The sequence below is a fragment of the Camarhynchus parvulus genome, chromosome 1A, assembly GCF_901933205.1.
Source record: "Camarhynchus parvulus chromosome 1A, STF_HiC, whole genome shotgun sequence".
Taxonomy (NCBI): Eukaryota; Metazoa; Chordata; class Aves; order Passeriformes; family Thraupidae; genus Camarhynchus; species Camarhynchus parvulus.
The window spans coordinates 64,431,626-64,457,795 of record NC_044586.1 but is presented as its reverse complement, the minus strand read 5'-3'; the positions used below and the strand labels follow the sequence as shown (position 1 = coordinate 64,457,795).

The window sequence follows — 26,170 nt, the reverse complement described above, 5'->3', positions numbered from 1 at the left end:
ATAGAATGGGTTGGAAGGAAGTCTTGAAGATCATCCAGGTCCAACTCCCTGCAACAGGCAGGGACACCTTCAACTAGACCAGGCTGCTCAGAGCCCCATCTGTCACTGTCCCCTCTCCCACTGCACCCACCATGGCTCCCCACTCTCTGCCCTCGCAGGGTGGCTGTGGAGACACATGTCCCCCACACCGTGGAGGGACACAGAATCGGTCTGGTCAGAAGGGATGAAGCACAGGATTTTGTCCAGACACTTCTGGAACATCTCCAGTGAGGGAGACTCCACACCCTCTCTGGGCAACCTGCTCCAGTGCTCGGTCACTGCACAAGACAGAAATTCTTCCTCACGTTCAGGTGGAAGTTCCTAAGAATCAGTTTCTGCCCTTTGCCCTCCTGTCCTACAGGGTGGCATACCGAGCAGAGCCTGATCCATCCTCTGCCACCCTCCCTTCAGATATTGATGTGGTCCCATCTGAATCACCTCTTCCCGAGGCTGACCAGGCCCACGTCCCTCTTTCCTCACAAGTGAGATTCTCCCGACCCTTGACGAACTTCGTAGCTCCAACACACTGGGCTCCGCTCCCGGGGCAGTGCAGCCCCTCAGCCCCAAGCACACCGCAGCCGCCTTTCGGCAGGACAGGCTCCCTTCCCTCCCTCACGCCCTGCCCCGAGCGCCGGGACAAAGGCGGCGGTCCCGCCCGGGCGAGGCGGAGCCGGGCCGGGCTGAGCCACCGCCCGGCCGCTTTATCCGCCCGCCGTGGGTGGCGGCCGGCGCAGTGCGCATGAGTTCGGGGCGGCAGCTCGGCGGAGCCCGCGGCGCTGCTCCGACCACCTGCCCGTCCTCCGCTGGGGCTCGGTCCGCCCTCGGCTGGGAGAGGCGCGGACCCCAAGCCGGTGAGTGCCGCCCCTCCTCGGGGGGCTCCCCTGGCCCTGCGCGGGTCCCCGGCTGAGGGGTCCTCGCTCCCCTGGGCTCGTTCCCGCCGGCGCTCGGGTCGCTGGCGTGAGGGGGCGAGCTCGCCCCGCTCCGCTCCGCCTGCCCCGCGCTCGCTCTCGCTGCGGGGAGAGGCCGCGGAGCTGCGCGCCCCTTCCAGCCCGCCGCGGCAATGGTTCGGCGTTGCTCTTATTACTCACTAATGGATTTTTAATTATTCTTCCCTCCTGTTCCAAGAGCAGCGGCGGCCGGGTGCTCCGTGCGCTGCGCGGGCTCTGGGCGGCGGGGACAGGGACAGAGGACAGGGACCGGCAGAGCCCCGCAGAGCAGCTTTGGGCTTGGGTTAGTTTTGGTACACAGGCGGGGAGGAGAAAAACTATCAGCGAACTGCTGCCCTGCCGTGTCTGAGGCTTGGCTTCCCAATACTGAGCTGTTAAGAATTTTTTACGTCTGTGGATTTCTTGTTCTTCCCGAGCATGACGTCAAATTTGCTTCTGCTTATCGGCAACTTTAAGAAAATATGTTTAAGTAAAGGTTTCATACCGGTAAAACTTTGATGTGTGCTGTTCCTGCCTGACTGAGGGTAATGAGGAACAGCTGCCTTGTGCCTCCTGTTTGCTTTCCGAGTGTCTGCAATTTAGGCTTTCCATTGGAAAAGCTGTTGGTGTAAACAGTGGCAGATTCTAGTTCAGGATACTTTTTTCCCCTTCCCCCTGTCAGGTGCCTTTTCCATCTGGAGGTGGTAAGCATGAGAAGGCTGGTGCTTCTTAAGATCTTAATCTGAGGTGGTTCAGGTGAGGTTTTAGTGCATGTAAAAAGAAAGCACAGCCTTAAAAACACTCTTGGGATTTTCAGTAATCCAGGATCTCAAGGGCATGTTTCCTGAATAGTTTTTGTTTTAGTGTGGCAGCGAGAGGAGGTTGCTGGAAGTGGAGCTCTCTTGTGCTTGGTCCTGTGCATGGGTGTAGCAAGAGATGATTCGTGTGGTAACAAGCATGCAGATGAAATAGGAAAGAGATCAGACAGCCTCTTCCAAATTTTTTCTAAACATTTTCCGAGGATTTTAAGCTGTAGCAAGTACCAGTAATGTAACAGTTACTTCCTTTCCCCTCCCTTTCTATGAAAGCCTTCTTTCTAAACCCTGAAGCATAAGTCTTAGCTTTAAAAGCTTTTGCAATTTCTGGTTTATGCTAATAAAAAGGTATTATTTTAAGACTTTGATACAGATCCTTGACTAATGCAGCATTGTAGATGGCCTTCCTTGTACAGGCACTACTTTAAAAAATTATGATTGGCTTTTCTCCTTCCTTTGCAGGAATTACTGTTGTATAAGAGGGGAGCTGATGTTTAAACAATAAAAGGGGGGGAAATTGTTTGTTGCTTGCTTGGGTCTCTAAGAAATAAAGATATTACTTATTTCTCAGAAATGGAATAGATTTTCCCAGCAGTGTCTTTCTTCTCAAGGATTTGTTTGGGTGTTTTACTATAGGGAGTGAATGAGTAGAAAGAAGTTTTATGACTAGAAGCGCAAGTAATGCCTGGCATTAGAAAGGAGCAGGGAGATTTCTATATTGCATCTCTGTTTTGTCAGTAGTAAAACTCCTCTCATCCTGTTAGTTATAGCTGCTTTTTCTCTGCATGCCTCTGAGAGAAATATTAACCAAGAATGTTGGCAGACGGATTGCTGGTTGGATATAGTAACTGGAACAACCTAACTCCTGAGCAGTTGACAAGTCTCAGGCTGACTGACCTTCTGAAATACTGGAGCATGAAAATAAATGAGCATATGAATGTGGCTTTCAAAGCCAGCCAGACAGGCTGTTACTGTTACCAAATCCTCCCTCCTCCTTTTTTTTTAATTAAAAAATAAAAGCAAGTGATTTTAATTTCCAGTATAACTAACTGCTTAAAAATATTCTTTTCAATTGGGTGTGTATGGATGATCCCTGTACCAAGTAAAGTCCAGGGCCAAGACTCTACTGCTCTTTTTTTACCAGTGCTGTTTTCAGCTTTGTTTACCTTGGGTAGGCAGACCTTTATGTACTTACATAGGAATGAAATGTCCAAAATTAGTTAATTTTTAAAGTAAATACCCATGCTTTGTGCTTCAGACGTCCTCTGCTTTTTTCACCACACCAGCACAACAGTCACAAAAAGAAACATAGGAGAGCAGCCTAAAATCCAGTTGTGAGACTGTGACACAGCTGAACTGGAGCTGAAAATTGTCTTGCTATCCTAAATGCTGTGTAAAACAGGATTTGGCTCACCATTGCTATGACTGTAGCAGCAGTTACATAATGAAATCCTAAACCCCAGCAATGCTGCACCTGTAACAAGACAGAAGTTGACTAATTACAGAGGTGTCTGTGCCTGAAATTGTTTATGTACACTTCATGGTTCTAAAGTGTTGGCTGTCACAGATAGCACCACCCTGATGTTAACAGGGGAGATTAAAAAAGAGTAACTTGAAAAGAATGGGACGCTTTCCTTGTTGAAATTTGCATAAGGCAAATTGAAGTCAGAGGAGAGCTCAGCCAGCACCTGGATGTGTTTAAAGCCCCTTGTAGGACTGGAGAGGCAGCTCTGGGTATCACATGTAGTTCTCCCACTGAGCAGCTGCTGGTCATCAAATCTCACCTGGAGTCCCAGTGAGAGCCTTATCGTTGCCCTTAGGTAAGACCTTAATCTGCAGAAAAGTAACTGCTTGTCACTGGCTGTAGTTTTATTTTTAGTTGGGGCAGGAAGTGATGCTGTCACTCTAAATGAGTGGGAAATGTGAGCACTTCAGGGTCTTTGGTGTTTTAATCCACAATGTTGTGTAGGAGCCTTTGCTACTGGCCTTCATTTCAGGCAACAAGATTCGGCTGATGCTGTTGCTGATGTAGTGAACTGGAACAGAGTTTATTTGCAAGGGCAAAGGCAAAGATATGTGGGCACATCTTTTCCCATCCTGAGGGTGGACCAATGTGCTTAGCATCATCAAATCCTGCCCTGATATTCCACTGCCTTGAAAGAAGGAGCATTTCCCAAACACTGCAGAGAGCAGTACGAGGTAGTGCTGAGTTGTTCTCTTGTGCTGGCTTGGTTGTATGTAACAAAGTCTCTGAGCCATAGGGTCTCAAAACAGTGAAAAGAATGGTCTGGAAAATCTAGAAAGACCAGTTAAGAATGAAGCACAGTATGGATTCCTCGTTTTCTGGTATCATCAGGCTTGGATTAATGCGGTCAAAGGGGTGACTTTAGGCATTGTTTCTGAGCAAAGCATGATTTGGAGAATTCAGTGTAGTAATTGAATTATTACTTGGGTGATGAAAATGTTGGTTTGTGATTGTTTCCTTTCTTTTGAAGTGGTTGCTACATTTAATTTGAGATCCAATTCACAGAACCATTTAAGCGTGTGATGGAATGTCCTAGTAAAGTCAGGCAGATTTAAGTTTTACTGAATTGGTGCCTTGCCCATCTAGTTCTTTCAGAAATGTATGTACACAGGATTAGTTATTTCACTGTTGGCAACTCTCACAAATTCTGGTGCGAGTTGTATGAATGACATTCAGTGTGTTTCTTGAGGCTCCAACTTCCAGATTTAGAGGACTGTGAGAATCTTTGTTTTTAGCTCCAAAACTAACGGATTTTGTAGCTCCCCAGCCTGTGAAGGAAAGTTTGAATTGTCACAAGTGTGCCACAGAAACCAGAAAGTTTAAAACAAAATATTGGGGTTACATACATTGAATTCTGGGAGACTTGCATGGTTGTTGTCACTCTCATTACTTTGATGTAGTTGTTTATCTGTCATGGGCTGCCATGAGAGCCCCCTGAGTTCACACTTGGCTAAACATTGTTCAGTCCTGCTTGTCACCTGTTCTGCAAATCAATATTGATGTCCAAGGAAGTGTCTATGAAAATGCTGTTGGCCTTGCTCTCATTTAGTAGACCTTACAGTCATGGATTCTTTGTGTATTTTTTTTTTGTTCTTTTTCCATTAATGGTCAGCATTTCTATTTGTCTGGCCATGCTGTGGTGACAGTCCCCTCTAAACAAGGGCAGGAATGTTTTCAGGTTACTGGATGTTAAATAGCCATGACTGTTTCCAACACATGGGATTTTTCATGAGCAGATCAAGACTGAATCATACTCAGTGTTATCACAAGCTTCTACACTTATGATATGGAGAAGAATAGTCAGAATTTAACCATGTTGGCCAGTTTTGATTTACCTTGGTTCCTAAACATCAGCTGTTGCTTGTTGTTACTTCAGTTTTGTTTTGTTTGTTTCTGTAAGAACAGTTTATAAATTTACTGTCTGATTCTGTGGGATTTTCATGTGTTCAGCAAAACCTCATCAGTTTATCCTGTGTGCTCCTGGAATTAGTCAACTTGCCTGTGGGGTTTGGCCTCTGTAGGCAGTACTGTTACTTAGTCTATTCTTTTACCAGAAAGCTTCACTCTTACTGTGTATCACAAGAGTGGGGTTACCCCTAAAGCTCTAGGATTAACTTGTTATTTCACATCCTGAAAGAGGTGAGAATAATTCAGTTGCTGGTAGCCCTGTTCAGATGGAGGAAATGTGTCCACCATAACTAACCATCAGGTAGTTTGGAGGAGTTTGGAACAGCAGTGGCTCAGTGAAGACATGTCATGGGCCAGCTGGTTTTGTTCAGCTTTGGTCTTGTACAGCTGGTTCACAGGTATGCTGCAGGAGCACTTAATACAAGGCAAAATTCATGAGGTTATTAGACACAAATACCTGACCTGTTTTGGGAAGCCCTGTGGTCTCCTGACCACAGCACGCAGGAATCTGAATGAATTCCTGCTCTCCTTTGCCTTGTTTTACTGCTCTGCTGCCAACTGTCAGAGGCTGATAAAGGTCTCCAGTCTGCTCTTGTACCATCATTTTTATAAAGCCCATCCCATGGTAACACTTCTAATGACCATAGAGTGTTTCCAGATGTTTTTCCCAGATGCTTAACTCTCCAAACTCAACCACCACCATGGGGTGCAAGGTGACTGACAGTGTGTGCATTGCTATGTCTGTGCACAGCTGACAGATTAAACCAACCTTGAAGTTCACTGGCCCCTTCTTCTGTTTCAGTTGAATCACTGAGAAAGAGTTGGTTAAGAACAAAGGGAAAGTCCGTGTGATGCTCAGAGTGCAACGAGGCTTAGAAATCTATCTTCAGAAATGTTTCATGCAGAGAGTGTTCTAGAAATTGTATGTATAGTGAAAGGGACAGACTGATCTTGTGCCCTTTTAAAAATGCATGATAATTTTCTAAAAATTGTCAACTCACCTTAAGTATATTGTGCAGTTAATGGCCTGGTGCTGTCTGCTGACTTTTGGCTTCTGGCTTATGTAGCAGTTGATTTTTAGCATTTAAATGTCTTGCACTTTTGTGGGATTGATCTTTTTGCCTATTAAGCTAGTCTTCAAACAGGACTGTTAATAAAAAATTCTTTCAATCTCCTGCTACTATAGAAACAGTCCCTTGTAAATGCTAACATTGAGCTTCACTGAAGAAGTAACCTTAGTCAGCAAAACTGTAAAAATATCCTTTTTGAAAGGACAGACCACACCTTATCTTTGATGGCAACTTAATACATTCTCTCTGAATTATTTGCCTCTGTCAAAGCAAAATTAAATCTTTGGAGGTGGAATTCAGTGCTAACTTCAGAATCTTTCAATTTCCTCCTTCTACTTTCTGAAAAACATGCATGATATGTGACTTGTATTGTTTTAAATATCTCATGAAAGCTATCTCTAGTGTAACCAAGAAGTGATCACTTCAGATGATAGAATCACATCTGCCGTAAGATGCATTTCTGGTTTAATATCTGGGATCCTCTCTCCAAATACTGCAGTTTCTGTCACACTTCTGTGCTCCTGTGTCAGGATCTGATATTTTTTTATTATTAATCCCTAATGGTACAGGCGCACATCTCTTAAGCCAAGCTAAAAAATACTCAGCTACAATGACTGAACAATAAATCCCACTGTGTGCAACTTTCATATTTAATGCATCTCTGAAGGTCAGGAGGAACAGCTGCCTGTCGTCTTGCTGTTCCTTCTCTCTGAGCAAGGTTACCTTAATTTTGAACCCTGCTTGTTACCTTGGCAATCCTACTGAAACAGTGGGTCTGGAAATTCATTAGACCCTTGACTATATCTACCTTAAACTTATAAAGTCTTTCCCGTAATAGAGATGACATACAGAAGGTGAAGGGACTTTAGTGTTCAGCATGGTTAGGAGAGGAATTTGTCTGTAAAACATGCTGTATGTATTGCAGCAGTGCTGGGCAGCCTCACATCAGCTCTAGCTGCTCTAGACACGGTACAGAGGTGTAGGAGTTTCTCAAAGCATAAAGAACACAGCAAAGGGGAGAAGAAATAATGTATATGAGTGGATTGTGATTATATTGACATGTACCTTTGATGTGGTAAAGATGATGTAAAAGGTAGAAGGGGGAAAAATCTTCTCCCACACCTTTTCTGCAGGCTCACAGACCATTGCACAGCTCTCAAGCTTTTCTGAAATGAGTAAAACTCCCAGAGAAGCCAGAGCTTCTAACACAAAAGCAGGACCAGTGCTGTAATGTTTGATACTGGCTCTTGTGTGGGCGGCTCTCTGAACCAGTTGCACTCACTGCCTTTAGTCATTGTTCAGGAGCTTTGTGAAACCTCTGAACTGCAGCTCCAGAATGAGTAATGGGAGCTTGCTGGGAGCAGAAGTATTTGTTGTTATTTATAATTCGTGGCTTTAATGTTTATTGCTGCTGAATCTGGGTGTTCCTGCTGTCCTGAATGCAGATAGCCTACCATGAACTTAGTCCTGGTTAAACTGAGATATTGCTGTTGGAGAAAGCAGAACAATACTCTTAAATACTTCTCCCTCAAAATCTGGGTGTAGTTCTAGAAATCTCACAGTTGTCTATAGCATCACTGAGGGACTGATCAAACATGGCATATTCAGTTTATATTGGGGACACCTGGGTAAAAAATTCGATGCTGCAGCTTAAAATTGCTGAAAAGAAATAACATTTGCCTTATGTTTAATGTCAGTAGAAGTACTCACCTCTTGCTGCTCTCTTTTCCATCTGAACATCACCTTGACAGTCATAGGATGGAATCTGAAGTCACTGGGAGTTTTCTATGAATTTCAGCAGTGTCAAGATCCTCTGATAATCTTGCCTTCTAAAAATTATATATGTATTTGTGTGCGTTTGTTCAAGTGTAGAATTTCAGAGGAGTCAAGATTTTCACTGATAATGTTGGCTTCCGAAAATTGCACATGTTTTCTTGTGTGGATGTGTTTGTGTGTGGCTTTTCAGCACCACGGGGTTTGTTGTAGATGGAGCTGCTGTTGTTCCGTGCTTGGGCTGCTGCTGTGTTCCTCTTTAGCTTTCTGCAGCAGCCAAAGGTACAGCAGCTGCCTCAGTGCTCCTGTGCCTGCCTATCCTGAGAGTTTGAAAACCATGACCATGAGTGTGCTTCTGCCTCTGGGCATCACTTAAAGCCCATTATCCTGAGGATGCATTGTATCACTGATCACTAAAGTTCTTAATAAAAAAAAAAGGAAGAACGTTCTTTTTGTGTAAAAGTAAGACTAAATTTGATCATTAGACCTAATGCTCATAAGAAGGGCTGTGAGATGTTTTTGTTGTGGCAACCCAGTGCTGTGGATTGTGGATGTGCTTCCAAGACTTGCTGGACTGCAGCCTGGCTGCATTGTGTGGGAGCTTTCCCACAGGACACGTAGGTGCTGCGGCACAGGCGAGGCACCTCTGGTAATGTCATAGCCCTCTCCTGGGAGGAGGGATCAGCAGGATGGAATTGTTGCTCACTATTGGCAGATGTTATCTCACTGCTATGAAACACTAATCAGCTTACCAGAAGGCTCTGGTTTCTCAGCCCTCAGCCCACAGCTGTGGGGAGCAAGAAGTAATCCAATTGAATTGGAAATGCAGGCTTGACTTTGCTTCTCGAGTCGCCTCTTGTGCCATAATAAAGGGAGAAGCACTTGGGAAGCAGGAGCATCTCATTTAATTTGTGCAGTGTCAGGGGAATGGTGTCCATTTCCCAGCTGGCTGCATATAACTTGGCACCTCAGAACCAGCTGTTTTGAGAAATGTGTCACTGCTGGCCACGGGTCACAGACAGGCTGGGTGCAAAGATGGACTGTTAGCAAGCAAGGCAATTTCTCATTGCAAAGAGTGGTTAAATGTATTGCAGCAAGAAATGAGCTAGGTTCTATGTTTTGCCTGCCTCCTGCTCATGCTCTTTGTGCACTAAGATGCCTTTTGTGTTTGTGTCCTTGAGAATCCAAGAAAAACTTCTGCCAGAGTGTTTTGGGAGATGACGACAATTCAGAGGTTTTACAGAACTGAGCACTGGGAAAGCTTAAAAAACTGGGGATTTTTCCTCCAGTGAGGGCTGGTGCATATGTCTGTTTCAGTAAGTGTCTTCCAAATGTACAAGTACTGTTTCTTCATGGCTGAGTGAAATAAAAGCTCTTGAAGCTTTAAAATGCAATTTGTAATGCGTTGATGCAAAAATGGCACCAAGTTCTGCTCATGGATCTTTCACCAGAAGCAGGTGGCATAGAGCTGCTTCAGTAGCACGAGTTAACTGCAGCAGTGTTAGGAAATGAATGGGGTTCTGTTTCCCTCATGTGATCCCATAAATAGAATTCTTGTTTAAAACCAAATAAAGATAAAAGTACTTGAGCTGTGCCAGTTGGTATCTCAGTCAGTGGGATTTTATTACTGTTAATGATGTGCCATAATGGAAAACACAAACTGAATTTGTAGGACAAGGATATATGCAGGATCCTTGCTTCCAACTGTCCATGGACATCTGGTTTGGAAGAACAAGAGATGGGGTACAGAACCTTTCTATGCTGAATTTTAGTCATCTTTTTGAACAAAACCAGTGTTTTAAAAGATGCCCATAAAGCAGTAGATGTGTTTCAGGACATAAAGATATGCCCTTTATTAACTTGTGCGGGATCTTTTTTTACCATTTATTTTCCATTCCTTTTCAAGTGTTCTAACCAGCAGATTTAACCCCATACCACATTGTTCTCTGTTTCCAGACATGAATAAAGCGAGCAGCCCCACGTAACACACCGATGGCATTCTGTGCTGCGTCGGGATCAATAGGTCAAGAAGGTGTGATGCCTAGGAATCTCCTGGTGGATCCTCCTGAAATGGCATCTGAAATCTCTCCAGAGCACACACATGGGGGCATGGAAAGGGCTGGCAGTGTGGAGAACCATGGCAGCCAAGCCAGGTGCAGGAATCTTGCCTTGGTAAGTGTTTAATGAGCCTTGTGCTTAGTGATACAGATTGCATTAATAGCTCTGTCCCGCATCATGCGATTTTTGTTTTATTGATTTCTGCCATTTCTAATCTTAAGTGGTTGCTGGTGTTGTCTCGGTTGTTAAACTCAAAGGCCAGAAATAACTTCTCAGCTTTGGTATCACAGCTTGTTATTCTGGTCTGATTCTCTGAGAGTTTGGAGAGTGCTTCTGTCCAGCCCTTCCTCCCAGAGAACCGGGAATGGCAGTAAGGACTGCTCTGCCCTTGCTTTCTTAAACAGCTCATAAAGAAACTTAAGGATAGTGGTGGTTCTACACACTGCCTTTGCTTAATCTCTTTGTTGACACTCCTGAATAAAGGTCTCAGCTTATTCCACCTTAATTAGATGAGTAACAAATATGTCACCATAAACAAAGCTGTGCTTGCATTAGTGAGTATGAGTGTGTGGCCATTTCAATCGTGAGTGAGTAACTGAGGGAGTAGGATGCACTTCTGCATTCTTCCCAATTAGCAGGGTGAATCAGGAGTGAACTCAACAGTACACTTTGTACTGTGGCAGGCTAAGCCTAGAAAGCGCAGGTATGGTTCCTTCCATATTTTTTTTATCATCCCAACCATTTGAAAAACATCAATTTTTAATTGAGGAAAGACTACCCTGGTAAACACTCTTGCTAGGGAATCTAAATCTCTGTCTTGCTTTAAATACAGAATTGGGCTTTTTGTCTCCTTCCCTCTGCCCTCCCAGATAATTTCCTTTTAATGTGGTAGTTTTCTGTGTAAAAGTGGCAAAACCTGTATTTATCTGTATACCTCAGACACACTCATGGTTTTGTGCTACTTTGTGAGCTTTCTGGCACCTGGAGGCAATTCAAATGCAGGTCCTTTTTTTGTTGTTTCTACTGAAAATACTTACTGTTAATATGACACTGTATCCTTCAGTTGTGTTGCTAGTTAAAACACAAAACAAGTATGATGAAAGTTAGTTCCTTAACTGTTTCTGATCTGTTCTAGAAAAAGTTGTGAAGGGTCAGGGTGGGAGAGGTTAAGTACATCATTTGGACTCAGGAAGTTAGTGTATGTTGTTTGTTTTATGAAAGCTGGTTGAATTTTCGAGAATTACGGTGGAAGTAGTACTTTGCTAGAGAATTACAACTTAATCTTACACAGAATTGCAAGTTAATTTTGCTTATTACTCTACCACTAGTATCCAGGTTAACACAGTAATAGTCAATCATGTTTCCTTGGGTTTTATTCTTAGCTGCAGTAGCAGGCATGAGACTAGACATTTGAAAAAATCAGTATTGAATAACAGAGCCGTGTATAAATCAGTCTGTACAGTCTCATTCCAGGTCTGCTGTGTCAGAAAATGACATAAATTCCCTTAGTCCAACTAGATCCTGCCATGTGATAACCCATACGATGATGCATCAGCTAGAATTGGAATCCCTTCCTACTCTGTAATGCAGTAATTTATAGATGGAGTAAAAGCTGCAGGCTTAGGCAATTCCCATCAGACCAGGGAATTAGCAGTTCACAGAGCCTTTCATTTGTCTTGTTTGAATTTGTGCATGAAGACAGTGAATTGTGTACCAACAAATTTGATTGGGGTGCCACAGACCCCCTTCCATGCTTTTCTTCCAGCAGTGTAGTAGGTGGCATGTCCAATAAGGCTGGCAGCTTGCATGTGTGGAGTAACAGGCTGGACAATATGAACTCTTCAATACAGGCATAATTTCAGTTTCTGAATTTGAGAAAGGGTCTCTGTTAAACTGAACATGAAGGAAATCCTGCCTAATTGCTGGAACATGCTCCTAGAGAAATTATCTTCTTGCTTTAGTAGTTTTGTTATAAAAGTTTGGAATATGCAGAAGCTTGATGGCCTAATGAGAAGAAAGGGGTAGATAAGTTTGTGTAGACAAAGAATTTCTATTATACCAGTTCTGAGAAAAGTGGGGAAGTATTTTCAGGCACACTGGACCTTCGCTGGACCCTGAAACAGGAGCAACTAAAGACCTAACTGCCTCTTCATTTCTCACTTTCCTGGGTCTGTTCTCCTAGAGACATGGCAGGAAAGGTCAGGGTTGGCTTTGATATTTTGGGTTTTTGTAATGGCATTGCAAAGGAAAGAAGTGTGACAGTGCTTCTTATGACAGGCCCATAGTGCTGCAGGTTTCTTCCTACTTGATTGTAAAACAACCAGGCTCTTAAGCTTCTCAGTGTCAAACTGCATTAGTTACTAAATATAACCTTTGTATTGCATCTGTGGAATTCAAACAAACCCAAGGATGTGATAATAGGGACAAACACTTGGACTGGCTTTAGCCTTTGCTGACTGCTCACAGCTGGTTTGGCTGACTCCTGGCTGGTCCTGCATCCTGTGTGGCTGTGCTGGCACTGCTTGCTGGGAACTGGTTGTCAGTTTAGGAATGATTTGGAGATGGACATCAATTGCCATGTGCTGAAAAGGTCTTAAATTCTGTGTGTGGGATCCCTCCCAGTCAGCTGTTGTCACTTCAGTTTAATTTTGCCAGGTTTCTCAGCTTCTCTTACCTATATATTGATGCTTCCAGTTATCTTTGACAACTGCAGACCTCTAAGCCAAATTAATTTTTTTAAATGGAAAGCAAAATGCTGCCTTGATTTCACGAGTATTCCCGTAGAAATTATAGATGTTCATGTCTGGACTTAATCTGCCAAATCTGTCACAGCAGGTTGAGTTGAGATGGGAGAAATGTATGCCTTGATATCTTCATCTCACATGAATGTTAGTAGCCATAAAAGCTGTTATATATGAGAACTAATTTGCACATATATTTTGGTTTCTTTGTTAAAAAAGGTATCCATACATCTGCTTGAGAGAAGTGTATTCTCTCAATGCATGGAATCAGTTGCACTTACCCAAGGGTGAGGGCAAACAAAAACACTCTGTTCTTGGCAGTTCTACCTTCCAAAACCCAGTCTGTAATGACACTGCCAGACATGTGGTATAAGGATTAACTTGCCATGAAATGCAGTTGCAGCAATTTAAGGACACTTAATTCAAAGATAAAACTAGGTCTTGGGGTTTTTTGGAAGCAATTTGCCTTGTTCCATTGACTGAATAGGCACAGACCAGCTTCTTAAAGCCAATCCTTCTTTCAGTGCTTGTCTCTGGTAATTGGACTGGGTATCTATTCTCAGCCATGAGTTACTGCTTTAGTTTTTAAGTGTGAATAATGTGCTAGGACAATTGTGCTACCTGTGAAAACCATGGCAGAGGTGCTGGTTGTGCCTGAAGTGAGCTGTGCTAATTGGAACTGCTCTAATAATAAGCTGTGTCAGTGCCTCAGATCTGTTGCTACAACTTCAGTACTTTACCTTCTGTATCTGAACATGTTTTACTGGGTGATGACTTTGAGGGATAGTGAGTTCTTGTTATTCTTGGTGGATCACACTGGTTGGGTTTGTTTTTTTTTTTTTTTTCTTTGGATCACACAGATCCTTGGTTAATGCCACAGTTCACCTCCACTCTTTTTGGGGCAGTGGTGACCTCCAGAATTTGTTCAAGTGACTGTTTCATTTGATCACTAATCAAATGGCTTAAACTGGGAGAGGCCATGACTCTGAAGAGATTTTCCTTGTTCTGATTGTTATTTCTTCAAACAAGCTTCCTCTCTGGCTCTAACAAGACTTCATAGCCAGTCACTGGAGATGGTTTGTCACTCCTGGATTCCTTGTATAGTACAGGTGACATTCTGAACGTTGGTTACATAGGCATGAAGAGTAACTATGCTGTGAGTAGTCTGAGCTGGCTCAGTGTTTTGTTTCACACACTCAGCCATTTAATTCAGGGGTGACCTGGTTGTTTTGTAGTTATGGTGTCTCTTGTAGCCCAGAAATTCTTTGTTATGATCCTTATCCTTTTTTGGATCAGTACAGATAATTCAGATGCAACAGACCTGGCATTCTAAGTGCACCATGTTGGTGTCTCTTTACCTCAACCTCCCTGAAGAGAATCCACTGGGAATCCAGTGTGGATTTAGGGGTTCTGGAAGAGGACAGATCATGTGTCTGTTAGCCCACTGCCACCTTTTTCCCTCACAATTTGATTGAGTCTTGTGATGCTGAGCTGCACTTCAGGTACATTCAAGGGAAAGTCCTGAGAAAGACTCCTTTCATAAAATTGTGGTTTTCCCCCTTGACACTGATACTCCCCAGGCTTTACTGTACTTCAAGACCTTTCACCGTGTCCAAGGGCTTTGCCAAATAACAGTACACAAAAAATGAGAAGAATTTTTGACTGTTTGCTTTGTATGGCTATGGCTGCCTTGGGGCAGGTGGAAGCCACTCCTTACAGCTGTGGAGGGAGCTGTGCTGTGCTTCATCCACTTTAAGCTGGTGTTAGTATGAGCTGGAAGCAGTGTGCCTTGGGAAAAGAAGAGCCTGACTCCTAGCAAGGAATGATCTTGCTGTAAAATGTGCCAGTGAGAATACAGATCCTGAAGGCAGTTTGGGCTCTGTGCACAAACTGTATCATTGTGCTTCAAAGCAGGATCTGGTAGATAGAGATTATTCCAGCAGGTGGGCAAACCTGCTTTTTAAACCTTGCTGATAGACATTCCTAGACTTCCAGAGTGTATTCTTTGTATGTTTCACTACTTTTCACTGAATACTTGCATTAAAGTTTCTGTAATGTGAAAGCTAACTTCTACTTGTCTCACCTTCAGTGAATGTAGAGAAGATTTGTTGCAATTATATGGGTGGTCAACTTTTTATATCTTAAAATACACACAGGGACACAGGGCTGCATCTGCCCACCACCCATTCATTCTCCCCTGTTTTGAATGTAACGTGCTCCATTATTTGAGCCTTCCTGTGCAGCTAAGCTCACAGCACTCTGTGCTTTGTTCTGGACTCTGTCCAGCTTGGCTGCATCCTTTCCAAAGTTCAGCAACTGAATCTGAACTCTGTGTTCCGAATGAGGATGTGCTGCCGTGTCATCACCCTGGTTAATATATCCCAGAATGAGATCTGCATCCCTGAACAGCAGATTTTTTTCCCTCTTTATGGCACTTAAACTGACAGAATCACAGATTGCACAGGTACCTTGCAGTAACTTCATCTCAGCATCATTTTTTTGTTCATCTGTGAGTTCATTTTTGGGGGCCATGTCATAAAGGTTTCAAATCAAGATATGTGACATCTTGTGCTTGCACCTATTGGTCAAGTCAAGAACCCTCTCATGAGAAATGAGCTTGGTGTGAAATTACTTGATGTTTTTATAAAAATTTAATGGATTTTGCCTGAAATGTCTCCCTGTTTTTCTCAATGTTGTTCTAACAATTTCTTTTTCCCTTTAATTTCTATAGGCTGATCAGCCTAATTTTGTTTATCAAAGAGATGTCTTCAGAATTTAAGCAGATATTCAGCTTGCTTTCTTTAAAAGTAGGTTAGGAGTAATTTAGTCAGTTTATGACTTTAGCTCATCTAATTTATCTTTTAAGTACTTGTAGATAATTTGTTTCCTCACTTAGGACCTATTGATTATATGCTTTGCTGCCTCTTATGAAGCACACAGTACAATTATGCTCGTAAACTGAAGAAAACAACACTCAGTATTATAGTCTTCTTCACCAAATGAAATGGTATTATCAAAACCATCAGATAGTGGGTTGTAGAGGAAGCACTTTTTGACACAGCACACAATTACACTCTGGAACTCCCTGCTACAGAATGCTGTGCATGCCAGTCATTTCCATGGCTCAAACAATAAGACAAATTCATGCTAGAAAAGCTCATTAAGGGCTATTAAATACACAGATGCCAATGCATCTGGGAAATCTTTAAGCCACGTGCTGCTGGAAACTGGAAGGATTTAGGGGAGGAAAAAATATACCCATTCAATATACAGCAACACCTCCCACACCCTTACTCCTGGGTGTTCATAGCTGCTGGAGGCTACTGAGCTAAATGGGATTTTTGGTCTGATCCTGTGTAGTAGTTCATGTTCTTAGCTGTAATTCACAGACTTCCAGCTTCAGTAACAGCAGTACAATCCATTCCATTTCCCTTTCCTGTAAATCCAGTCAGAGGTACTTGACTTCTTCTGTGCTGAAGCTTTTATGTGTGTTCTGAGTTCCTGCACGCAGGGCTTTCCTTTTCACCCCTTCTGACAAGTACAACTGCCTTGTTACAGACAGACTGTGGCCCAAGTGCTGCTGCAATGGCCTTTGTACTACACCTTAGAATAGTTTGCTCCCTTCATGGCTCTTTTGAGAAGCACCCAGTCACTTCTTTCTCGTGGAATTGTGCTGTTAATTCTTCAGTGCTGTCAAGTGATTGATAAATCAGTTGAATCTGGCATTCTCCTGGTATTTTGATAATTGAAGTGTGGTTCCTTAGCAGGTTTTAGAAGATTTTTTTTAAGCACTGCAGATGTCTTGGGATTTCCTGTGGTTTTCTGTTTCTGTCAAAGCTGTGCTGGTCTTAGGATTTTAGATCTGGATGCAATGTTCAGAATTTCTTCAGATGTGTATGAAAAACTGTGGGCCTCTGGATATTAAGTCATTGTATTGAACAGGTAGGAAAGGAATCAATCAATCTGTTCTATGAAATAGATCCTATTCTTCTTTTCTTTCTCTTATTTCTTTATTTTTCCTCCTTTATACCAAACAGTGTTTTAACAGACTCTTTCCTGTTTGGCGTAAGCAGGAAATGTTTGGCTGCAGAGAGATCTAAAATATTAATGCCAGCTGAGCATACTCAACTATTTCAGCTGTTTTCATCCCAAATTTCTTCTGTCTGAGCAGTCTTTTTAATCCTCCTAATTTAATGTAATTTTAAGCTGAAGCACAATATTCAAGTTTCAAATTCAGGCTGTCTTTTAACAGTAGTTTTAAAGCTTGTAGTGTTAGGTGTATGTGAGATTTAGTTTAGGGAGGTGTGTTTGTGTATCAAGAGTAGGGAGTAGATGGAAACTATGAGGTGAATAACTCAAGTAGCTTTTCATCTATTAAAAAGCACAGCTTCATTAAGAAAAAAGGAGGCCTGGAAAACCAGCCTGGAAAGAATATTAACTGTTCCAGTACTTGGAATATATGGAAAATTGCAAATAGAGTTGGTAGCCTTAGTTAAAACTGGCACCTTTAAGTTACAAAAATTCCTCCCATCTCTCTGCAGGCTTTGCTATAATACAAGTAATACAGGTGGGAATAAAGCAAGTCACTGCTTGCCTTACATCTCTGAGCTCCTTTGGTTTGACCAGCCTGAGAAGGTTTTTTTTTCCACCGTGATTTTGTGTCTAAAATGGGATTGTTTCCTTGGCTGGCAAACTGAAACATATCTGGCCTGAGGGAGTTTCTATCCAGACTGGATGCCTTGCATCTCAGTACAGTGCCCTGACCTAACACTGCCTGTTCTCCAGAGCTGTTTGCTTTGGTTTTGTTGTTTGTTTTGTTTCGTTTTTTCTGATGAAATGTGACATTGATCATCTTGAAGGGAAACTGCATGGGGAAACTGATTGAAGTGCTAACAGAGATGAAATTGGCCTTTCACGTCTTGGTATGCTATTTATTACAAACGTGTTTGCAAAGGGATGGTTACTCAGTTTAGGTCCTTTACCTAAAGAGACACAGCAAGATCCATGAGAGATGGTTAAATCAGGCAAAACTCTCCTGCAAATCTTACCTGTGATGGGAAAATGTTCAGTCTTGCAGCACAGAAAAGGATGCAAGGAAGTGCATTTGGAAGTCTTTGTTTCCTTGCTTTATTCCTTGCCCAGCTTTTGATCAAACAAGTTAAGCTAATGTGGGAGCAGTTTTTTTAGGTGCACACACTAATTCCTGTACCACACTCTGGATTTGTTGCCACTATGAACTCCTTAAGCACAACCCCCTCTTCTTTTCCTTTACCTGTGTAAGTCTGGCTCTTGCAATGAGCTCACCCTCGACAAAAGGCTCTTGGAGTCCTGCTCAGCTCCAGCTCAGGGCTACCCAACAAGGGCTCCTTTCCTGTCATTCTCTCGCCTACTAGACATAGCAACCCTATGAGTATTTGGGTGGGGAAGGAAGGAGATTGCAACATCCATTAAGGAAAAAAACCACACACACAAAAAAGCCAAAAAACAAAAAAGGAAGGCTTGTCTGTCTCTTGCTTTTCAAGTGCAGCTGTAAAACTTTCCTTGGCCTTTGAAAACTGACATGTGGTGGGTGCGAGCTGTGGACTACATCAGCCTTTGAAGTTCATCTTTTAAACCAGCACTGGCAAACAGCATCCAAATTTTAGCTTTTGTAGCAGTTTTGCTGCAAGCTGGAATAAGTTACTTATTCTGACAGTGCACTGTGGATATTAAGACTAAATTAGAAATAACCACACCTCTGTACATCTTTCCCTCCCACCAAATGTTCTATTGGCTACACAGGCTAAAAGCCTCAAACCATTTATTTTGTCATCTGTAACATTCTGAGTGCTTGGAGATCAACTGCCACTGGGTACAATGCAGCACATTCTATTTCTTAATCTACAGGCATTATTTTGGTACAGAGCCATGTCATTCTTATTTTTAGTGCTGAGAATGGGGATAAAAGCTTTGTTTGTGCAAGGAGTTAACAGGTAGAGCTGCACACAGGTTTTTTTAGTCTAATCTAATGTAAGATGATCTGAACAGGCACGGTGAGTTTGAAGCAAGTTGTGCTGCCCTAGCAAGAACGTGTGCAACCTCTTGAATATTTGTACTGCATACCTTTATGTATTTACCTAAATTCTCCCAGCCCTCCACTGAGAAGTAGCCTTTTTACCCTGTCTGCACGTGCAGTGAGGTGTCCTTGGCACTTCTTGTTGAGTTACTGACAGCAAAGTTTCCAGTATATGCTTGGCAGGGGAGAAATTCAATCCAGAAAAGGGAAAACCTCACTTGATTTTCAACAATATATACTTGCATTCCAGAACTTACACAGGGCTCTTGGGAAATGTCTTTCCTGTATCCATTGTCTTAATGCAGTGCTTTTCTTAATCATTCTTTGTCATCTCCAAGCTTCTGGAAAAGTGAGTGTTTCCCAGGGTGGAGGGAGAAGAGTTAGAGTATTGCTGCCCAGCTTGACATAGTGATAATGTGGTAATCAAGTTAATTAAGAGCAGTGACTCAGAGAAAATGAAGACTGGATAATCCAAGTGATTATTTATCACTTCTGTGGTCTGCAGGATTATTTCCTGCTGAAGAAAATAGCCCAAGGCTCTATATTGGTAGGGAACAGGTCTTCGTATTTGTTCTTGGGTTTTCCTTTCTGTAACTCAAAGGTAAAATCTTTAGAAGTCCTCTCCTTCCTTACTGTTACCTCTTTGTAATCTCTCATGTACCTCTGGATAATTTATAATTTGTAGTGCCAGAGACATTTCTCAGCTCCAGCTTTGCTTTTAGAAGTTAAGTCACCCTTTGGACTTGAGCAGAAAGGGAATCAGCCCATTTCTGGGGCTGTCCTGAGTGCGCCCTTTCCCTCTCATGTCGTTCCCCAAGCCTTGTCCCTGAATCTGACACAGAACACAGTTTGCCCCAATTTGGCATCAGAAGAAGCCATCCTAACCCCTGCAAAGGCACAGGTGTGTGTAGAGCTTTTTATTTTGGCTTTTTTTTTTAGTAGTTCTTATGGCTTTTATGATCTTTCAATAATTTGCTCTGTACAACTCAAATGAAGACTTCTTTGCTAAACTAAAGGATGTAATACCAAATGCTGCTGGTTTGGTTTTTAATTTTTTTTTGTCCTCTAACATTGTAATGTCTAAATATCTCTTTGGGAAGGTGTCAATCTTTGTTTTTTTTTCTTTTTTCCCCATAGGATGATGAAAGTTTGAAATACTTAACTCATGAAGAACAGGATGTTCTCATGTTCTTTGAGGAAACCATAGATGCCTTAGAAGATGACTTGGAGGAGATGGCCCTACGTGACAGTGGCATCCACTGTCAGTCCCCAAGGTCAACAGAAGAAAATGTGTCCAGTCATTCAGAGACTGAAGATATCATTGACTTAGTGCAGTCAACACCTGAGGGCAGTGACCATGAAGGCCCTTCCAGCAGAGATACAGAACCAGGTAGTTGGGTTTCTTGTGAGTGTGGGTTTTCCCTTTGATCCAGCCCTGACCTACTCCAGTTCTCTGTAGGAAGTGTTTAAGAAATTCTGTACCTTCCTTACTACCTCAAGATAAATTTGTTACACATAAGGAGCTCTAAAGACTATGATTTTAATTTGCCTTGGGCTTTCTGAAATTCTTGCTGTTACTGTGACTTTTTTTTATAATTTTTCCTTTTCCTTCACGGGGGTCATGCATCTGGTGAAGCTGGTTTGCTTTCTCAGTCCTCTGCCTGGAGAGTGAGTTGTCACTGTTGTGCCACTGTGTTGTCACAGTCATTGCAACAAGGCAGACTGTATTCACCAACCTGTTCATGCTCTGCTCTTCCCCAAGACTTTTTAAGATTTTTCCCAGGAGTTTTAAGATAGCAGATTGTTTTCAGTGTTACTCTGTGTGGCACTGAAAGGCATACGATCCTATCAGTGAGTTTGTGACAAGATAGCACATGGCATGTTGTTTCTGTCACCCCTGGAGTGTGTTCTCTCTGTGTTTGGACAATAAATCTATCAGTGGGACGTAATTTGTCCTCTCCTGGCTGTTTTAATAAAAAATAAGAACTGCAAAACTCTTATGAAAGAGCAGCCATTGAAGCACAGTGAAGCAACACGCAGACTGTGAGTGAAAGGCAGAGAGGGGGCTGTGATAGTGACAGACTGTAAACGTGGTGATTTGAGCTAGAGCCTTGCCTAAGAGATGCCATTGCTGGGACTTCTCTTACAGTTTCTTCTGGCTGTGTGGGCTGAGGTTGAGTTAGAAAGGTATGGAGAGGGGAGGAATGCTAAAAGAAGCATTTTAGCTTGCATTCTGCTCTGTGTGATGAGTTAATGACATCTCTGCTGCTTTGCCTTTTAGTGTTGGATGCCCCCGGGAGAGCTGAGAGCCCTCAGCCGGCTGTACCTGCTGACCTTCCCCCACACCCCCCTGCACCACCACCAGCGGTGTCTGAGACACCTCCTCTTCCTCCTCCACCCCCTGCTCCAGTGCAGCATCCAAAGTTGCTCCGTTCTGTCCCCACTCCTCTCATCATGGCCCAGAAGATCTCGGAGCAGCAGGGGGAGAGCCGGGCGCGCTTCCCCGGCGCCCTCAAGGAAGGGAATTCCTGACAGGAGGAAAGGCCAGGTAGCCAACGGTGATTATTCCATAGCACCCAAGCACCCTCCTGCCCCCGCCCCCAAACTGCATCGGTTCCCGAGCAACATCAACATAACAAATGTCAGTGGCAAGGAATTCAGCGAGACCATTTCCAAAGCAGCGGTGAACGTCCAGGAGCGGCGGGCTCAGGTGCTGGCCAACATCAATGGGGGAGCTCTTCTGGCAGCTGAACTGGAGGAGAAGCTGCACAAAAACGATTTCTTGTCACGGAGCAGAAGTTCTTCCCTACGGGATCTCTCCTCTGAGCAAACTCGCTACGAAGCCCTGACAAAACTTGGCCTAGTTAAGGGAAAGCCAGCTCAGGACCAAGTGGACCATGCCCCCAGTACTCAGCAGCCTGATGTGCAGCCCAAGCAGTCAGAGGCTGTTACCAATGGATACCAAAACATCCATGAGATTTTAAAAAGCGAGCCCAGCCCTTTCCTTCCTATGGGCAAAACTGTAACAATCAGACCCGAGGTGGCTCTTGCCACTAACAAAGTCAGCAGCCCGCAGCAGAGCACAGAAAAAAGTTGCAATGATTATAAACAAGCTGGTGTAAGCCTGGACATGAGGAGGAGGTCGGGTTCTCTGCCCAGACCTTCAGGGTTTCGATCCCAAGGGATAACGGTGAAGTTTTCCGGCCGTGGCTCCACTGAAGAAGCCAGGAGAGAGGCACTCCGGAAATTGGGACTGCTGAAAGAGACTGCCTAACTTGGATGGGAATGTTGTGGCAGTAGGGGGAAAGTCATAGCATGGCTTTGTGCTGGAACACTCCCAACAGGATTGGGATCAAGTGGATTGGAAGAAAAAAGGGAAAGTTCTCTGCTTCAGGCCAGCCAGGGAGGTATTAGACACTGTGGAAGGGCCACTTGTGTTTATCCCAGAAGGACTGGCACCACGTAGGGCCATGCACAGCAGTGGGGTTTGGCTCTCCTTCCTACAGAGAAACTCATCTGTTGCTCTTTGTGACTAAGAGGAATTTTATTTAATTAATGCTGGACTGTAGCAGGCAGCATCTCGTTAATGAAGTGTACAGTGCAGTATTGTTGTACATAGCAAACTGAACGGCAAATCTTGCTTTTGCTCTTTCTGAAGCCAAAACAAAGAGCTCCATCTGTCCTGCCCACATGTCTGTCTGTCTGTCCATGGGAGCTGGAGATAATGTCACAGCTGAAATTTCTGACAGTGTGACACCCTTCTGTGACTTTTTGTTGTCTGTGTTATCTGGCTTGGCTTCTTTCCCTGCCAGTAGTGGAGTCTGCTGCTCCCTCACTCTCCCCTTGACTCAGAACTGTGCACAGGATGGCTTCTGCCTCGACCTTCTCCTGGGCGGAGCAGCCCAAGCTTTGCTGGCTGACTGCCTCACTCTGCTGCTGGAGTCTGCCCTCCCCTCCCACCACCTGCTCCTCCGTCACGCCCCAGCGACCCACGTGTCCAGGGAAAGGCACCTGGAGAGCCTCAAGGATATGCACTGACAGCCAAAGAGTCTCCTGACAATCTGTGACCCCAACTGCTCTGTCCCAGGGAGGATCCAAGAGCAGAGAAGCCATAGGAACAAGTTAACTTTGTACCAAAAGCAAGACCTGTATGTTAAAAGTCTTCTCTTTTACCTTGGGGTTCCTGGGAAGGAGCTGCTACTTTTTGAACAGTAGCTGTACCACACAAATTATAAGTTCTGTTACTTCTAAAACTGTCATTCGGTCTTCCTGTAGTTTGACAGCCCTAAAATCCTCTGTTCACAGCCTTATTTGATTCTGCCCTGCCAATGCATAACAGAAATTACAGCCAAAATTCTTGCAGGCTATGTGGAGTTTCAGGAGAGCTGCACATCTTTCCTGAATGGTCCAAGTTGGTGGTATTTTGCCTTTGTTCAATAGACCAGCTGGTAAAGATGGTCCCAAAATATATTTTGTGTGTTAGTATGTTTTTGGGGTTTTTTTAATATGGCAAAGCTGCACTTCCACATTGAAACTCCTTCCCTTTTTGTATTACCTGAAAACATTAAGAATAGCCACTTTAAAATCAAATGCCAAACTCTCCATTTTTTTTGTTGCTATTCCTTCACGTTTGATTTCTCAGTGTTTTGGATTTTTTTCTAAAGGGAAAAACTGACTTACTCTGCACTTTCTGAAGCCTCGACCAAGGTACTCCTTCTCCAGAGTAGCTGAGCAATAAACCTTGGAGAAGAGGAGGGGTGGCTGCAGCAGAAACTGACACACCCTTTGGCGAGGAGCTCTGACATAACTGTGATAAACAAGTTTGTAGTTCTTGTGATAAAGTATTTCAAACTTGCTGAGCTGTACCTGTAAACGAAGCTGTTGTGAAGGAAAAACCTTTGTGTCATTCTCAACCTGCCTCATAAAGTTAAGGGGTTTTTTGGGGGGTTTTTTGTTGGGTTTTTTTTTTAATAATCTGCTTGCTGCTTAAATTTTTAATTGTGTTGTTCCGGTATCTGGCTGGTTCTGTTATGTAGTTACTCTTTTCAGCGTTTTCACTGGGTAAGTGATCATGTTCCTCATTGTGACAGGCTTGCTATACATAAGCAATCAGTAATTAAAATATGTGGCCGTTCCTGGGCTGGCAGAGCACTTGGGCATGCATAATCAAACGTGAGAGGTGCTGCTGAAGCAAAAAAAGGCTGCTTGTGTGCTGCAAGTAAAGCACAGGCTTGTTCTGCTGGGCTCTGAGTCTGCAGTCCTAAATCAGAGACTGGGAGCACAGAAAATACACCCAAGCACGTGCTGCAGTGCAGGCTGGAATGCAGGCTGACATGTGGATGATGCATCATAATTTATTAACATAACCTGATAAGTAAATTTAAATGTTTCATGGCCTTTGTGCTTTTAAATCCTGGTAAAGCAAATTCTTCATTATGAATGTGAAGTGCGTACGAAGCAATCTCCACATCTAATCATTTCTGCCAGCTCTTCTTTGAGTTGTTTACAGCTGAGAGTCCTTGCTAAGCAAACGAGGGGGAAAATCCCTGACACTGTTTCATTGAAATTCAGTGTAGTTCAATAACTCTGTAATGTCACCCTACTTAAAAATACCCCAGATATTTAATATCTAAAGTTGCTGTATGCTGAATTAGCTGGATCATGTTCTCTCATCCTTTGTGCAGGGCTGTGTCCTCAACTGGTGGGAAGTGAGAGTTAGATCTTCATTAGGGAAAGCAGTTTCTGCCCAGGGAGGACTTGGAACGAGGTATTCATTGTGGCCCTTCATCATAGCAGATAAATTCTTCTCTGTGCCTAAAACTGTAGTGAGTAAAGCCATGTACTAAATGAAGTCTAGCTGCTAATAACCTGTATATAAATTTAGCTCTATTTTGTGTATCTTGTTTTGTGTGTATATGTTGCTGTGATTTTACTTTCTTTCCCTTTGTGCTAGAGGTAACTGTCTTGCACAAATCTGCTAAATCATCTATTAAACTAGAATAAACCCAATGAAATGATGGCTGATGGGAGGTGCCATTGTGTTCTTTGCCACCCAATAGCATGACTCTTTCTTGGAGGAGGGAGGTGACTTTTTTTTCTTAATGGCTAATACTGATTTAATAACCTTTCATTTTGCAGCTGTGGATGTGTGTGAGCCAGAGCCCAGCCCTGTCATGGCAGGTGCTAGAGGAGGGACCAAAAAAAAAAAGGCTGTGTCTGACAAGAGCTGTGTATTCTCACTGCTGTGATCAGTGTCCTTGCCAGAATGAAGTTCATCCTGAACAGTGTTTGAATTAGACAAAAGCCTCTCTCTCACAATGTTTTGCATTATTAAAATGACCTTTCCAAGAGGAAAATTTTCTATGTGAAAGAAGAATCACATCTTTGTTTCTAAGGCTGTTACCATAAGTGAGTGTGGTCCTGCTGAGTGTGGAAGTCTTCCTTGTTGCACAGGTCAAAGTTCCCTGTCAGAGAACATTCCTATCCATCCCTTCCACATCTGTTTGCTGCTTTTCTGTCTTTTGAAGGAGGATTTCTATGTAAGTATTCAGGTGTTGTTGAGCATTTGTCCAAACATTGTGTGTCATAAAAGAGAGAACAGAAATCACTGTAGAAAAAAAAAATACTTCCATTTGTTTGAGCTACTTTTTCATCCCTGAGGCTGGTTGTGGTGGCAGCCAAAAAGCAGCAGCAGGTGCAGCAGCCTTGTCTCCAGCTCTGCAGGGCTGCCTCAGGGCTCTGTTCATGTCTCAGCCACGGCAGGGCAGGTGGCCTTTTGTAATTGTGTCCAGCTCCAGCCTGGAGCCAGAGGCAGAGAATTTAACTTGGCTGGATCTGTCATGAAACTGAAAGGAGGTTCCAGTGCCTCACCCGTGCTGGAGGTGAAGCCTCACAGCTGCCCCAGCACCTGCAGCCTTTCAAGTGGCTGCAGCTTGGGGAAGAAGCTTTTGATGTTTTGACTCCTGTTTTATACACACATATATGGAATTTAGCTTCTCCCCTTAGAACAGACATCTTCAGAAAGTGTTATCCACAGAGGGATCAGGGGAGGTGATGGTTTTAACCCAGCAGCTTGGGCAGGTTTTCAGTCTGGTTTGAACTTACAGCTCTGCTGAACAAGCTCAGAGTGTTGTGTAGCTGAACCCCCCCAAAGTAAAAATCACAGCCCTTCCTTAGCTGGCTGCTCACTGTCCTTGGCACAGGGGGAGCCAGGGCAGCACAGCTGAGGCACAGCAGCACCTGCTCCAGTGGGTTTGCTCT

General features: G+C 43.5%; 1 protein-coding gene across 1 annotated transcript; it reads left to right on the top strand.

Annotated features, from left to right (window-relative positions):
- Positions 1–767: 767 nt before the first annotated feature.
- On the top strand, positions 768–24,934 carry PROSER2 (proline and serine rich 2). The gene is given in 5 exon segments (XM_030961031.1): positions 768–890; positions 10,013–10,228; positions 20,048–20,300; positions 21,192–21,414; positions 21,416–24,934. Coding segments are annotated over 4 exon segments (1,425 nt in total). The 5' UTR covers positions 768–890; positions 10,013–10,048; the 3' UTR covers positions 22,185–24,934.
- The last annotated feature ends 1,236 nt before the right edge of the window (positions 24,935–26,170 follow it).